The sequence below is a fragment of the Nelumbo lutea genome, chromosome 5 (assembly GCF_056320005.1).
Source record: "Nelumbo lutea isolate HS-2025 chromosome 5, American lotus-T2T, whole genome shotgun sequence".
Classification (NCBI taxonomy): domain Eukaryota; kingdom Viridiplantae; phylum Streptophyta; class Magnoliopsida; order Proteales; family Nelumbonaceae; genus Nelumbo; species Nelumbo lutea.
Window position 1 is genome coordinate 66,325,988 of NC_142688.1, and position 17,782 is coordinate 66,343,769.

The window sequence follows — 17,782 nt, forward strand, 5'->3', positions numbered from 1 at the left end:
TTTTTTATTTAAAGACATTACTATTTGTAAAAATAATATATTTTTAAAATTGTAACTAAGTGATTTTTTTGCAGTAATTATAATTTAATATGTAAATAACATAAAATTAAATTAAATTACCAAAAAAATACATTTAACAATATTTAACAGTAATTAATTAACAATAATATATAATTATAACATTTATACATATTTAATGAAGTAACAATTCTTGTAATTAATTTAGTAAAAAATGAATAATTAAAAGTTTTAATATATATATATATATATATATATATATATATATATATATATATATATATATATATATATATAATTTCTGTTTTTGTTACATATTTATATTATTTTTACATTTTCCTATTTTCTACCATCTATAATATTTCCTGTATTTTTTTATTTATTTATAATTTTCTATGTTTTTCAATAATTTTGGAGTTAATTAATTAGAAGAAAATTGCATTTAATTATAAATAATTAACAGTAATTAAATTGTAACAAAATATTATGTAAAGAATAAAACTGATATGGGTCTTGATAATTAATTATTAGATGTATGTTAAAATGTAAATATCAGTATTTTGATAATTATTAATGGTTTTAATGGTACATGACCGAATACCATTGTATTAATTATTAATGGGATTATAAATTGTAATTAACAGTATTTTCTTAAATACACTTAATATTTATGATAATTAACTATAAATTAAAAAATTACTATAAATACAATAAAATTAATGCATTTATTATTTAACAGTGCATCATACAACAATTTACAGTAATTATTTTATAATTACCAGAAAAATTCATTTAATTAAAATTAATACAACAATTTACAGTAATTTTTTTATTTAAAGATATTACTATTTGTAAAAGTAATATATTTTTAAAATTGTAACTAAATGATTATTAATAGTAATTATAATTTAAGCTATAATTAGCATAAAATTAAATTTAATTACCAAAAAAATACATTTAATTACATTTAACAGTGATTAACAGTAATTAATTAACAATACAATATAATTATAATATATATACATATTTAATGAAGCAATAATTTCTGTATTTAATTTAGTAAAAAATAATGAATAATTGAAAGTTTTAATATATATATATATATATATATATATTATTCATTATTTTTATATTAGATGTTTTTCTGTATTTTTATATTAAAACTTTCAATTATATATATATATATATATATATTAGATGTTTTTATAATTTCAGTTTTTCTTACATATTTATATTATTTTTACATTTTTTCTATTTTCTACCATCTATAAAATTTCCTGTATTTTTTTTATTTATTTGCAATTTTCTGTGTTTTGCTATAATTTTGGTGTTTATTCTACATTTTTTGTTTTCTGATTTTTTTTTTCAAATTCTATAGTTTCTATAATTTGAAAATAACTTTTTATTTTGTGTGCAATTTCAATTATATGTATAATTGTAAGTAAATATATATATATATATATATATATATATATATATATATATATTATTCATTATTTTTATATTAGATGTTTTTCTGTATTTTTATATTAAAACTTTCAATTATATATATATATATATATATATATATTAGATGTTTTTATAATTTCAGTTTTTCTTACATATTTATATTATTTTTACATTTTTTCTATTTTCTTCCATCTATAAAATTTCCTGTATTTTTTTTATTTATTTGCAATTTTCTGTGTTTTGCTATAATTTTGGTGTTTATTCTACATTTTTTGTTTTCTGATTTTTTTTATCAAATTCTATAGTTTCTATAATTTGAAAATAATTTTTTATTTTGTGTGCAATTTCAATTATATGTATAATTGTAAGTAAATAATTTTTAAATGGTAAGTAGCAGTAATTATAATTACAGTATTTTAAAGTGTAATTAACAGTAATTATTTTGATATTATTATTTTTATTTTCAATAATTTCAGATTTCAAAACAATATTTAAAACCAATTATCATCAGAATTTTCAGAACTCAAAACTACTAATTTCACCAATTATCAAAACTATTCTAACTAATTCTCACTATAATTATTTTAATTTTTTGTATTTTGATATTAATATTTTTTATTTTCAATAATTTCAGATTTCAAAGCAATATTTAAAATCAACCTATTCTGGTTTTATTAGTTGGTAATTTATTAGTTATATTAATTTCTAAAAATGTTATAATTTGAAAAAATAATTACTCATGACAATAATTAAAATAAGTAATTTCAATAACCATTAACAAAATTCAGTAATTTTCAATAATTATTTTTAAATTTCATGTTTCAAAATAATTAGTTATCATTTTTCAGTTTTTAACATTTTCCCTGAAAAATATATGATAATTACTAACATAATAATTAACTTTTACAGTAATTACATTAATTTATAAAAAATGTGAAATTTTGAAAAGTCAGATTTATTGTAGGTAATTATTTTTACTAAATACTGAAAATAATTACTAACATATTATTTTAAATTAAGTAATACTATTTTATTACTGAAAATAATAATATTTTCAGTAATATTATAAATTCAGACTTATTGTAACAAATATTCAGAATTATAATATTATAATATTTAATTATTCAGTATAATAATTAATATAGTTGTTACTGAAAATAAGTATAAAAAGTAAATATTCAATAATCATTACTTATTTTAAATGTTTATAAATATTGAAATTTTGGTTATTATTATTATTATTAATGAGTGATGATTATTTATTAAGTAATGTAATTAATAATTATTTAGTTATTAATGAATAATTAATTATTAGTTAACTTAGTTAAATACGTTAATTTATTGTTAATGTAATTAACAAGTGCTAATTAATGTAATTAATTAACAAATAATAAACCGGTGCAGATCGGTTTTAAATATTATGAATTAGTACAAATATTAAATGAATAAGTTCGAAATAGTAATTATCATTATTAATTATCGGTCCGAATTAATAAGTATCAATATTATCTGTAATAGTTATTTAGTTATTAATGAATAATGTTATAATAAACACATTAATATTATTATTATTAATCTGTTGTACGTCAATTATTATTAATAATTAATTAACCACGTGTCAATTATTAAAAGTAATTTTTTATAGTGCTGTTAACTATTAATCCGGGTCGTTACCCCGTATTAATATGCAATTAATTAACCGGGTCTACATGGTATTTGTCCAAATGGTTAATACATCCGACCCGGATAACCCATAACGTCATCTTCTTTACCCACTTCTCATTTCGTTCGCTCGTTAGAGCGACGAAAACATTAGACTTCGCCAGTTCAAAGATGGGTGTTTTACCACCCATTTCAACGGAGTATAATAAAAAAATATAAAATAAGCAGAGATGAATTAAATGAAAAAGAAAAAAAATGAAAGAAAACTAATATAAATACAACTGAAAATTTTGCTGTTGCACGTTTTGTTTTCTGTTCAGTTTTCTTTTTTCTTTTAACTATTTTTTGAATTACTGTATTTGTTATCCTCATAGCTCTCTGAAAGAGAAACCTAACATGATACTAAATGGAAGAAACTTGATCCTTCTACAAATAACTACAGAACTACAAAACTGAAATAAATAAATGTCTAAGTATTATCAGACATTAAACAGAGCAAACGGCTGAATAGTAAATCCACACTTTCTATTTTTTAAAAGTCACAAACTCAAAATTTAAACAAAAATTAAATTGACCCGATTCAGATTGCAAGGTTGAATGAATCTGATTTCCAGTTTTCTCTGAGTTGAAGAGTTGCACAATTCGCTCAGATTTGTGAGTTTCCAACGTTCTCTGAGTTCTCACAGTTCTAAAATTTCTCTAAAGTTGGAACTTCTCACTTTTCCGGTTTCCATTTTTTTAGGAAGTAATTGAGAGTGGGAACTTCCCACTTTTCGTATACTTTAAATAACACACGACACATGCATAGAGGTAAGTTTGAATTTTCAAGTTAGTAGTCATGGTATGAAATTGCAAGTTATTGTAGGACAGTTGTCTTAATATATGGGTGCCAAGTGTCTCAATGTAGGGGCATACATATATATATATGATTGGTGAACCAATTAATTACCATTTATTGTATATATTAATTTATTATGCATATATTTTAAAGAAAATGTAAATTAAAAGAGTTGAACCATAGTTATATGCTTTAAAAATTAAGAAAATTATCATGCATAGACCATATTAAAGTATATTAAAAGATAAAATATATTATATAAATACGTATATGTTTGCATGTATGTATATGTTACGTCATCACGGTTTGACCTCCGATTCATCCCCGTTGAACCTCTGACCCATGAACCTTTCCCTTCTCCAGTTTTATGTCTAGTCCAGTTTTTTGAACATTGATATTTTAAAATCTGCTATGCACATAGTGGCATATGATGAAACTGGATTCCAATATTCACAGAATTGTGCTCATACCATACTCACGGTCATTTGCCACCATGTATTTTATTCATGGAAAGATAGATATTCCCAATGCACAACTGTAAGTGGTTGTGAAAACGGTGTGAACACAGTCTTGTGAGCACTGAATCCAAGTCTGCATTTGGTTTGGTTTAAAGGAAAAAGTAGGGAAATGGAGGAAAAGATGAAGAAACCTTTACAAACCTTGTATAAGTTTCTGTTCCTTTCCCTATCTTTTCCTTCAAACCAAACATAACCCAAGTGTGTGCACTCATGATTAATTGCCTTTTTACACAGTATGGCGAGCAGCAGATCCCATGTGTATGTTCTCTTATGATTGGTTCAATAGCTTATGATACACAGATGTGTGTGCAGTAGATCCCGACTCTTCAATCACATAGGTGTTGGAAAAATGGGGTCACTGTAACTTTGGAGGAGAAGCTCTGAGGTGCGTCTGAAGACACTGTATTTAGAACGTTATTTTCCCCCACTCAATTTCACTAAGTTTGCTGTTGGGTTACAAGTAAATCCGTTCCTATGATACAACAGAGCCTTGGGTAAGAATCTACAACCAGTAAAGTTGAAGAATCTTCGAAGAAACCTTCTGTGAGACTGTAGCAGACTGGACTGAGAGAGAGAGAGAAAGTGAATTTCAAAATTGTGTGTTTTTGGAGTCTGATTCATGCTCCTTAAATAGTTTATGAAGAGGTATGAAGAAAAGGTAGGTGCTGGTTCAGAGAAGGCACCTTGAACAGTCACAATTTCAAACATTGTGTCTGTTTAAAAAGTAGTTAACAGTTGATGGAGGGTGATTTGACCCGACCCCTTAAGACGGTGACATGTGGACATAACTCAGCACAAGTAATAATTTAGCACCACAGCCTGACTGCGACTAAGTAACGAGCTCGCAGGACAGCTTGCTATGTCACGGCTCGCCATAGGGTGAGCTCGCGATAGCGCGAGCTCGAGGACCCCCGATGTACTGAAAGGGAATACTCCAAGGCAAGTCTATCCCAGTTCGCGAGCTAGGATAACCAGCTCGCTCCAACACTTAGGCAGAAAAACTACCCTAAGGGCAACCTCAAGAGGAATCACCTCGAAGTACCCTTGGGAGCTCGCTACAAGGTAGCTCGCAATAGAATAGCTCGCTACAAGGTAGTTCGCTATGGGATAGTTCGCTACAAGGCAATTCACTACTAAGTGATGCGATTTTCAGGAAGCTTCTATCTGACAAGACCGTACTCGTCAGACTGCACCCATGTCTCTCGATAGATGGTGGCATGTCTGCCCTTCTGGGACGCGTCACTCATCCGATTGGGTAGTACTCTACAACGGTCACCTGCGCAATCCTGGCAGATAATGACTGCGACAGAGGTCCATTGGCGGTTATGCCCGATTTGACAAGAACGCTCATATTTAAGAGACCCTCAGTCGAAGGGGAAAAGGTATCTTATATCATTTATCTCATCTTGAGTATCTTGAACTTACTTAAACTTTTCTCTCGATCTAATTCAGTGATCTAATGCGACCTGCACACTTAGCCTTCTTCACACTCTTTACTATTTCCTTCAGAGATAGGATCCAGTCAGCTAGCAGCTAGGAGTGCCCAGATTGCGTAGCATCAATAGTTAATGACTGTTAACTTTGAATTGTGCCTCTTGATCACACCTGATCAAATCGTGACCGTTGATCTCATCAATGGTGATCAATGGTCAACATCGCACCAAAACCAAAGCCGCCCGTCGCGAGCCACGCGAAGTGCGAGCAAAGTGTGCCTCATTGTGCTACACACACACATGCACACGCGTGCGCGATATCAAGCCCCCATACTCTCATCTACTATCTCTAAGGAGTGTAAATCAACTCCTATTAAAATATTGAAAATAAAGCTTATAATTTTTCAATGTGGGAAAAATTTAAAACTGGATTTTATAAGAGAAAAGGTAACTTTCCAATCAAGTGTGTAGGTGCAATTTCTCGTGTAATTGACCAATCAAACCCATTAAATTTAATGTCTTATGGGATTAAAATCCAACAATAGGCCCATTTGTTATTGGCTTAAGTGGTATCACTCCTATGTGGCATATTCTTTTAGACCTTCATTTGTACAAAACACTGGCATATTTACTCATAATTGGTTACATGGCCCTTGATATGCAGTTGTACATGAAAAGGCCATTTATCCCTAGCTAGTGTGATATCATTCCACTATGCGGCTTGTCACACCTAACCCCAAACAAACACTTATGGAAATGATATCTAGTTGTCTTAAATTCTTAATTTGACTTTGAATTCAAAATTTATCCTATTAAGGTTTCTGAATTTGAAACGTTTATAATGAGATTAAATATGGAATCATCGCTAGCTGATTGATATTATCCCGATTCAATTTAACTATATATACTTAAAATTTAGTGTAAATTACAAAAAACCCCCGGTATCATCGTTTTAAAAGGCTATTGAGGCAAGGCTGACTAAAAAGGCCCAGTCTCGGTAACCTTTCTCTCCATTAACAATGCATAGGCGTTGAATTATTAGAGTTAGAGGCCTACACCTTTAAGCCTCTAGCCTTGTGATATGTAAAGCCTAATGCTTAAAATTGAACAAAATAGCTAAAATAGCCAATCAATTTTAGTCCTTAAGACTTTCATCTCTTCTCATTGATTCACCATTAATTCTCTCTTCCCTTTCTCGTTAACTCCTTTTATTATTTCTTCTCATTAGTCATTCCATTACCTCCCTCCTCCAGTAATTTACTCCACTAATTCTCTCTCCTCTCAACTTTCTCATTAAATTGCTTAAAATTCATTCATTTATTTTCCTTTTTGATTTTCTTTTTTGATATTTCCTTTTGATTTTATTATCTTTCCTCTCCTCATTAATCTAATAAACCAAAATCAATTTGCTTAGGGTGATTGTTTTAGTCTAACCCAGGCACGAGCTTGCATCAAACCCGCAAATTTCATGGCCAAGCTTGGGCCTAATACTTCATGGCCGGCAGGGCCTTCGAAGGCACCAGCAGGCTGTGATGGGCTATCCTCCTCACACTCCACTAGCTCCTGGCCCACCACCTCCCTCCAACTCTTTTAATAGAAGACTGCAGGGTAGCCCATCTCATCTTGCTGGTGCCTTCGAAGGCCCAATAGCAAGTAAAACTTCTTTTACATGGATGGAGATTCTTGACGTGCATTGAGTTAAGAAGAGGAAGAGATATTTTTGGTTTAAAAGAGATGATATACGCTAGGTGAAAATTCTTGGTATTTATCGTTTGATTTTAATTATTGGTAAACAAACAAATAATGAAATTTTGTATTGTGAACAATATCATATATAATTAATTTCTTCATTTTCATTTTAATCAACTAATTACATGAGCTAGGCATGTGCCTCACTAATTTGATGCAAAAGCTTGTGAGCTGCATGACTCACTAAACTTGAGGCCAAAGCCTCAGACGTGATACATAGAAGCAATGTTTTAAAAACTGACTCGGAAGCGGAACCGTTTTGGTCATTGGTTTTCGAGTCAGCGGTTCAACCATCCAGGTCAAATGGTTTGGACGGATTGAGTATTTTAACAGTGATATATCATCTTACCCATTAGATTGGAATATTAGGGTAAGATGCATATAAATAGAAGAGAAAAGGGTTTCACTGTTTGAGAATGAGAGACTGCCGATGGCTGAGAGAGTTTAGAAGAGAGAGAAGAGAGAAGAAGAAGAAGGAGGAGGAGGAGGAGGAGGAGGAGGTCGGCTGCAGCATTGACGGCGACGGCGACAGTGATGTTAGATCTGAGGTTTCTCTCAATCTCAGATCTGTCATCTAGACACTTAGCCTTTTCTTCTAGATCTGTCATATCTCTTTCACTGATCTCTTAGCCTTTTCTTCCAGATCTTAGTCTTCTAGATCTCAGATTTAAGATCTTCCTCAACTGATCTCTCTCTCTCTCTCTCTCTCTCTCCAGTAGATCTTAAATCTGAGATCTGAGAGGTTTCTCTTTTCATTTGAATTTGACTCTTATTTAATAAATCGCAAACCATTCTCCGAGTCGGACGGTTCAACGGTCAAACTATCCAAATCAACGGTTCATTGACTAATTCAATGGTTTTTGATAAAAAACCGAATTTGAAATAAAATAGAACTGATCGCCTGGACGATTTCTAATCCGAACAGTCCAACCGTCCGAATCAACAACAGCTCGAAAACATTGCATAAAAGGCAGTTGAGGGGGCGTAATTGAAGCTTATGTATCAATACCATGATTTCAGAGAGACTTTTGTTAATAAACAACCATCATAATATATGAATGTTCCATAAACATATATACGATAAAAATCTAATCAAGCTAATATTTAACCCGGTTAAGCTTCAAGAAGGAACGGACTGTATGATATATCCCTATATATCATCCTTTGTTCTATGAAAGATGTTATATATGGGTGCCTGATCATCTGTTTGGGTCCTTTGAGCATTTCCACAAGGGAGAGACGGAACTTAATGGTTTGAAGCAGACGGAAATACAACAGTTCCCATTATTAATGAAGTTACCTAATAGTAAGAAGTTAAGGCACATTGGTACGGAAGAGTATTAATATGGTTATGAGCCACTGTGCCAATCCATAGTTTTCCATTTACCTGAGGCTTTGTGCATACACAGTACCGTTTTTCTTGGCTGCTAGTCTTTTTCGATGTGAACACTCCGTATATCATTGTTTTATTTTTTCATAAGAAAAAATTGCATGGGAAAACTACAACAAATACATGTTAATCTACATAAAACATGTTGGGTAAACTACAATAAAATTACCTAACTGATAACCTATATAGTAGTGACACCCATAGAATTGTCAGTCAATGTTCTCAGACTTTTCATGCCTAGCCACGATTGTGACACACTTTCCACCGCATGGACACACCACATTCATGGTGCCCATTCACAATTACTATACATGTAATCATTGGAAGAACAAATTAGACGTCACATGCAGGTGACTGGGGTGGGGGTCTGGGCCTATATGGGGAGGGGGAAGGGGCTGGGCGTGCGGGGTGGGGGGATGGGGGGGCTGGGCATGCCGTGGTGGGGATGGACATGTGGGGTGGGGGGGGTGGGGGCTGGGCATTTCGTCGAATAGATGACAATCAATGACTGCATCTATTCGAAATCCCACCACCATTCTCCTCTCTCCTCCCCCACACCTGGTGGCAGTGGCGCAGTGCATTGGGGTCACTGCCATTATCCTCCCCCACATTGCGGGTTTCAAAACCCTCTTGGGGTCACCAACGACGGTACTGGCGCTGCTGATGCTACAAGTTAAAATGGGTTTCAAAACTCTTCTTGGGGTCACCGTTCTGTAAGAGGACGTTGGTGACGAGCTCTACTCTAAGAAAACGTCCACCCCACCGACGATGCCGAAACTGACATTCAACGGTCTAGTGCCGGTGACTAGCAACAAGACGCCGATGAACCTTACACTACAGTTCCAGTGCTGGTGACAGGTCCAATCGGTTCAGTGTTGACATAGCTAGCAAGCCCGAACTAAAACCAAAATGGTATTTTTGACGGTAAAAGGGTAATTTGAAAATTGGAAAAAATTATCAATCACGTGGTGTCACATGCAAACGAGACCCGACAGTTGAGTAACGATAGGGGAGGATTTGGACAATTGTCAAAAAAACTTAAAAGTACTGCAAGACAATAGTTAAAGAGTAGGAGTATCACGCTTTATTACGCTAAATAGCAGAGATAGTTTAAGAGATTTATCCTATTATATATAATTAATTTCTTCATTTTCATTTTAATCGACTAATTACATGAGCTAGGCATGTGCCTCACCAATTTGATACCAATTTGATGCAAAAGCTTGCGAGATGCATGACTCGCTAACAGTTGAGGCGGCGTAATGTCGAAACTTATGTATCAACACCATGAGTTCAAAAGGATTTTTGTCAATAAACAACCATCATAATATATGAATGTTCCATAAACATATATAGGATAAAAATATAATCAAGCTAATATTTAACCCGGTTAAGCTTCAAGATGGAACGACCTGTATGATATATCCCTATACATCATCCTTTGCTCTATGAAAGATGTGTAATATGGGTGCCTGATCATCTCTTTGAGTCCTTTGACTTTGATCCAAGCTTTTGCCCTTATTTATTTGCGACACCTCAACTATATGCCATTATGCATTTGCACAAGGGAGAGACTGAACTTAACGGTTTGAAGCAGACGGAAATACAACAGTTCCTATTATTAATGAAGTTACCTAAGAAGTTAAGGCACATTGAAGAAACCATAATCTGATTATCAGTAAGAAACCATTTATCTTCTCTCCCTAAGGGTACGGAAGAGTAGCAATATGGTTATGAGCCACTGTGCCAACCCATAGCTTTCCATTTACCTCTTTTACTTCGCTAACTAATTTCATCACCTCACCCTTTTGATCCTCGAGGACTTCCAATATCTCTCCCTTTTCACTGAAGAGGGAGATAACTGTGTACATCTTCATTCCCATCAACCTTGCTAGGAAGCTCATTTTCAGAGGCAACCGAAAATATATGCTTTTTATCCATGGGTTGTGAGAAAGGACCTCTTGGGCTGGGGTTCGGCAACAATCGATCGCAACCCAGAATTGGCCCTTCTCATTTATTCGTACATTATCTGGATAGCCCGGCAAGTCAGCAACAACTTCCACGTCTCCGCTCTTGGGTCCCTCTAGCCAATACCTCATTAGCCTGTAATGTACAGAAAACACAAAAATATTAGATGCCCGTTTGGGAGGGTTGATCACAGCGGCACGGGAGTGCCTCAAAGCATCACTTCAGATAACTATCAGTTACCAAAGTAGAACCCATCCTATGTGAAGAGCCTTTTAATATATTTTTATCCTTAAAATCTTATCCCAAGTGCTTCAGAGCAGTTGAACCAGCTAAGCCAAATTTTCACCTCAGCCATCCCAAACAGGCCCTAAGTGCCCATTTTGGGACGGTTTTCAGTTTTTACATAGCAGCTTCACGAGGTGGGCTCTGTCAAGCAATGTTTGGCGTGACATGCAAAAGGCCAAAAGTAGATATCTTAGAAACAAAAATAAGGCTTCCTGCTTAAATTTGTTTAGGTGATTTATCTAAAACAGTTCAGTTTAAGCAGGTCAATCAAAACTTCAAACCTCTTAAATGGGTCCTCAAGGCTTCCATGCTTCACATCAAATAAATTATCCTATTGACATGTGAAAATGAGAGAGAGAGAGAGGAGGAGGTAAATTCCTTCAACCTGCAATTGGTGGTCTCAGTGAAGAGGAGAAAAGATTGATCCTTTGATAACTGTACTCCATTTGGAAACGCCAAGCCTTCTAGGACAATATGAGTTGTTTTTGTAGGTAGGTCATATCTAAGAAGCCTTCCGGTGGATTCTCCTTCCAATAAAATGAAAAAATGGTTCCTACAAAAAGCTAAAAAAATTACTCATAGCCAAGAGAAATAACTCACAAATTGAAGCTAAATTGATGAAAACTTACAATCTGTTATATCTCTTGCTTGTGTCTGTGAAAAAGATGGAACCATTCTTGTGGATATCAAGGTCATTCGCAAAGACGATGGGTTTTCCTTCAACATGGGTTGTTAAAGGAGTGGCTATGCCTCCTTCTGGGCCAACAACCAAGAGGCCATAATAAGCATCTGCTATGTACAAGTTTCCCCCCGTTCTATCAAACCTTAGGCCAAGAGGACGGCCACATCTATGCTCAATCTTGTATTGCTTGGCCGCAGTTGAATGAATACCATTAGCGCAGAGCTTCTCGGACCTTTTAAATTTGAATTCAGAATAATTAGAATCTACGATAAACTAAACCAGCTTTATGTTGTGTACTAGCGTGTAAGACTATTTCTAATGCAGACAAGGTAAAATAAAACCTAGATAAAAATTAAACCAGAATTTCCACTTTCCACATTAGAACTCCAATTCATTTGTACTATGCAAATCAGGTTGTATTGCAAACAAATGGACCCTCTGGTTCACTACTTCAGCGAAATGGTTCGCTACTTACCAATTCGGTGTAACAAGTGCAAATGTCTCCCAGCCAACATTGTCACCCATCCACCTTACAATGCGTCCATCTGCCAAACCAGCGTAAGGCCCTTGTCCATTAAGATCAAACTCTAAAGACTCAGGACCAAAGACTTCATTCACAAATTCCAGCTTCCCGGAACCCAACCGACTCTGGTTGTCTTTGGGCCAGTTCCCCATGACTCGCTTGTAAGGTGCAACATCATGCTTTACTGGTCTGAAGTCTCGCCCTCCAAGTGGACCCAACTGAAAGGGGTCCATGAAAATGAAGGCCATGGCTAACGCAATGAGAAAGAAAACTGGGTGTTGAAACAGTATTGTCTCATCTTTGAATAGTTTTTTCTTCTCCATGAGGAGACCTTGGTCAGGTTAGGGCGCAAAGATATGCGAAATCATCGGATTTTATGTTTTTCCAGGACCAACACATGCATTTGGTGTGATAGCTCAATGGCGAGGGAGTAGGTTGGCTTTAGTTTGTCCTTGATTCTCGTATTCCTTCCCTTGTGGAGAGATACCGGCACAAGGCTACAATTCCTCAGAGAATATATTTAACAAGACAATCTGACCAATCACAAATGAATTAGACAAGGTCAATTTAAATTGTTTTCTTTAGGGTCAGTTTGAAAGTAGTACGAATACAAATATGTACAGTGCAAATTTATAGTAAAAAATACAAGGTTTTGCACTCTTAAGGCTCCGCTTGTTTGTGGTACAAATGTCGAATCAGGGTATTTATGTACCCCAGTTCATGTTTGTGAGTATTTCTTTGAAACGTAAAAAAATAATGATTATCAGAGCAAAAATGTATTTTTTGACAGTTTTGTATTTTGAGAAGAGAGCATTACTGTACTTATTTTTTGGAAACAATTTTGTGTTCTTTTGATAATTATTTTTTTGACCAAAGTTAATTCATTGGAGTATAAGATAGTTGGAGAATTTAATGATAGGTCCACACTTTTGCACCAATTTCAAACAAACAAGATGAATGTAAAAATGATTTAAAATGTAAACCATATTTGCATTCATGAACCGAAAAATAAATAAATATTTAGTGTACATATTTACATTTGCATTGCAACCAAACACATCATTAGGAGTTTTCTTTTCTGTATAACCCAGAAACCTTATTGATTCATCTTATGTATTAATTGCATTTAATATTTTATCTTGTCATATAAAAATAAGAATGGTCATTGTCTTGGTCGAATGACCTGATTTTTATAAACTGTTACGGTCAAATATTGGTTCAATTTTATATTCCTACTATTTATGCAACTGTGTTGGGTGGGAAGCGGGAATATTCATCAAAAGGAAAGCAATGGCTACACCTCTCTGCCGAATTCGAAGGAAGGGTAGTAAGGAATTCATGTCTAGAGCGATTTTAGATTCCACCTAAGGCACCAAGTAAAATTTAAAAAATAAAGACTTTTATGTCTGTAGGTTTTTTTGATTTGGGGCAAGTAATGGTGTGAGCTTTGGAAGCTTATCGTCGCATCAAATATATGGAGTTACCACCCATTTTTTAGAGAAAATGGGCTCTCATTTTCAGACTTGAAAGTTTAACTTTAGCTCTTTGATAGTGTTTCCGTCCTCCATGGGAAAGGCACTGAACTGAAAAGTTTCGGGTCCCAAAGATTGGAGAGAGAAGGTGTTACACACCACTCTCTCCAAGCTATTATACTAACCCACTATGGGAGAAATTCAGGCTTAAATTCCAGTGAAACATGAATTAACAGGATTGCTTAAAGCTCCTGAAATTTGACGAAAACGTTCCCAACTTCCCCTAGAATTGATTTGAAGTAATGTTATTGAGTCTTAGGTATTGGTTTCCCTAAGACCCTTGCCTCTCTACCTCTTTTTCTCAATCTAAAGGAAGTTGGGAATGCAAGTTTCTCAGGGCTTTAGGACTTTAAACAATCTGAAACAAAACTAAAAGTAGAGAGACAGTAGAATGAGAGGCTTATCTCTCGTGTACAACCTTAAAATAAACATTTTTGCATTTAAAAGGACTTCAAACAAAACTTGAGCAAGGAACGGAGCAGAGAGGGTGTCAATTGGACTAGGATTTGATCCAATCTGATTCAGTCCAATGTGAGTCCATTATAAATAGACCAGGTCCAATCCAATCCAATGAATGTTTTGGACCAATTTAGACTGGTCCAATTCAATGTTTGGACCATCCAATATGCTCAAATTCATTTTGATTTAGATTGGTTTCAACCCAAACCCGATCCATTGACACATATATTCTTATCTCATATTAATGGACTAGATATTGGCTTAATTCAACCCAATTCAATATAAATTTGTTACGAATAGACTAGGTCCAATCCAATCTAAAAAATATTTTGGACCGGATTGGTCCAATCCAATATGTCTTGTTGGTCTGTCCAATTCATCCAAATTTATTTTGGACTACATGGGGTCCAATCCAAAACCAGTCCATTGACACCCTTAGTTTCTGGTGTGAAGTTTGGAAAACAAGGGATGAGGCTTGATCTTGGCTTCAGTGATTTCAGGATTTTAAGTATAATGGGTGTATTATAGAAGTTAGGAAACTGCTTTTCTCCTCCCCCCCCCCACTCAAGCTAAAGTTGGGCCTTTTTTTATAGAGGAAATGGGAGGGAGATGGGTTTGAAATTCATACAACTACAATGTCTATGATTCCACAGAGCTCTTTCACTGAAATAGGCAAAGATTTTAAGAGGGAAGGACTTGTAGTTGACCTTCCTTCTTTATGCAACAAGTTTTCTCGAGTTTGGAATGCTTCTTCTGGATTTCATGCATCTAATGAAGGATTGGGGTGCGCTAGACATTGCAGCCTCATATTTGGGGCTGGCAATGGCAAAAAACATAAATTTGATGAACTTTTAAATGGTTTTGTCCTTTCTTAGTTTCAAATTAGGGTCTGTTTGGTATTTTAAGCTTTTTAAGCCTATTAGGCTCGAATTAATTGGTCCAATTGTTTTAATGGGTCAAGTAAGGAGCTGATGTCAGTCCCCATCCTCTTAAGATTCTAGGATAGACAATTGATGTGGTGATTCAATTTGGTGCATCGAAATAGTGCCTTCCTAGTTTAATGATCAAACAGGTGAATTAAGATGTGAAATTTGACGTGCTAGGGTTTTTTGGGTCTCTGAATTCAAGAGGGAGGAATGCTTAGTTGCTGCACTTGTCTTCGACTTCCAAAGGCTAAAATTTTCTTGTTATTCTACTCATTCTTTGATGTGTTTTTGTTGTGTTTCCCCTTAATTTTCTTGAATATGTTGAATTTAATGATGTCTAGCTAAATTCTCTTAGCTAGAGTTTAGATGGATTTTGATCTTAAGATTATATAATTCTTTATTTAATTCAATTCAAAACCTTTATTATTTGCATGAGGAATTTTTATTTCTATGCTTAATGCTTTAAAAGAATTGGCCAATCTTTTAATGATTTGATGATTCATGCATGACTGACTAAGGATTGTTATGAATTAGATCCCTAGACAATAAAAATCGCATGATAATCCCCTTTTACGATTAGAGGTTTCCAAAGAAATTAATGCTTATTTTTCGTTTTGATAACCACTTAGAAATTTGATGGTAGAATTGGATTAATAAATAATTAATATGACTTGAGAAAGCTTATTAATTAATTTAGGGAAATCCACCATCACATGCAAGTAACTTTAATATACCTCAGGGTAATTTCAGTCTTGAGTTGGATTAAAAGGTAATTATGTAACCTTGATTAAATGAAATCTAAACCCTAGCTGCATTCATCCATCAATTCAATTTTTATTAAGTTCTTAGATTTACATTAATTCTTTTAGTTTTTATTCATTCAATTGATTCAGGAATTCAACTTATGTTAGTTTAAAATTGATTTGGTATTGTGATCTAGTCTCTGTGGGATTAATACTTTTCTCATCATTATACGAACATTTGACTAATGTACACTTGCCTGAATTAACCGTGCATAAATCACACAACAAGTTTTTGGCACCGTTGTCGGGGACTAGTTTATTGCATATCAAAACTACCTGAATTAGCCTTAGATTGAACATCTATTTGTCTTATTTTCAGATTTAAAATTTTCCATTTTAATTTCTATTGAGTTCGGCTTTATAAATTTTTTTTAGGGAATTTTTAATTTTTTCTTTTCTTTGAAGTTTCCTAGTGCATGACACGCACTAGTGGTGGAGAATTAATACCCCTTGATCAAGAAATCAAAAGGACTTTGAAAAAGTGAATGAGGGAGAGAAAGAACAAGGTGGCTCAAGACCAAAATAATCCATGGACATTGATCTCCTACGCTATACCTACTCTGGATGGTACTACATCAAGCATTAGGATGTCGAATGTGCAAGCAAACAATTTTGAGATCAAGCCTGCAATTATTCAGATGATCCAGTTGAGTGTGCAATTTTTTGGCCCCAATGATGACCCTAACTCTCATATTGCTAATTTTTAGGAAATATGTGATACTTTTAAGCATAATGGAGTTAGTGACAACGCCATTAGGCTTAGGTTATTTCTTTTCTCCTTAAGGGAAAAAGCAAAAGATTGGCTTAACTCTCTTCCTACAGGTTCGATTAATACATGGGATGACTTGGCAAGTGTTTTCCACCTACTAAAATGGCTAAATTAAGGAATGACATAACAAATTTTTCTCAATTTGATAATGAAACTTTATATGAGTCGTGGGAGAGATTTAAGGAACTGGTTAGGAAGTGTCTTCACCTTAGTCTACCTATTTGGATGCAAGTGCAAACTTTTTATAGTGGCATTAATTAATCTAATCGTTCAATGTTAGATGCAGCTGCAGGTGGTATCCTTATGAGAAAAACTCCCGAAGAAGCATATGAACTTTTGGAAGAGATGGCCAATAGCTATCAATGGGGCAATGAGAGAGAAAATAAAAAGGGAGTTGGAATTTATAATGTTGATTCTATCATTACTTTATTGACTCAACTTGTTGCCTTAAATAATAAATTAGAAATTTTGGGGGTTTTAGCTATGAGTGTTTCTTCTGTTCCCTTTCATTCTTGTGAGCTTTGTGGGCAAGGGGGACATGCTAGTGTAGACTGTCAAGTAGGAAATCCATTTTCTTCTTCTTCTAAACAAGTTAATTTTGTTTCTTATGGTAGCAACATGTTCAATTTCAATCCCTACTCCAACACTTACAATCCGGGATGGAGAAGCCATCCAAAATTTTCTTGGAGTAATAACCAACAAAGAGCACATCCTGACTTTCAGCAGCAACATCAACAAAATCCACAAGAGAAGAAGTCAAATTTAGAGGATATGATGG

At 33.8% G+C, this 17,782-nt stretch overlaps 1 protein-coding gene and 1 non-coding gene across 2 annotated transcripts; both read right to left on the reverse strand.

The window, feature by feature from the left end:
- Positions 1 to 10,187: 10,187 nt before the first annotated feature.
- LAP3 (Calcium-dependent phosphotriesterase superfamily protein) lies at positions 10,188 to 12,841 on the reverse strand. Its single transcript, XM_088947314.1, has 4 exons — positions 12,468 to 12,841; positions 11,940 to 12,224; positions 11,696 to 11,863; positions 10,188 to 11,160 (listed from the first exon to the last, which is right to left on the reverse strand). The coding sequence occupies exons 1-4, from the start codon at positions 12,836 to 12,838 to the stop codon at positions 10,761 to 10,763; spliced, it is 1,224 nt and encodes a 407-aa protein (XP_088803440.1). The 5' UTR covers positions 12,839 to 12,841; the 3' UTR covers positions 10,188 to 10,760.
- A 4,271-nt stretch (positions 12,842 to 17,112) lies between these two features.
- On the reverse strand, positions 17,113 to 17,219 carry LOC148852756 (small nucleolar RNA R71). Its single transcript, XR_016100015.1, has one exon. It is a non-coding gene; the product is annotated as a small nucleolar RNA R71 (small nucleolar RNA).
- Between the last annotated feature and the right edge of the window lie 563 nt (positions 17,220 to 17,782).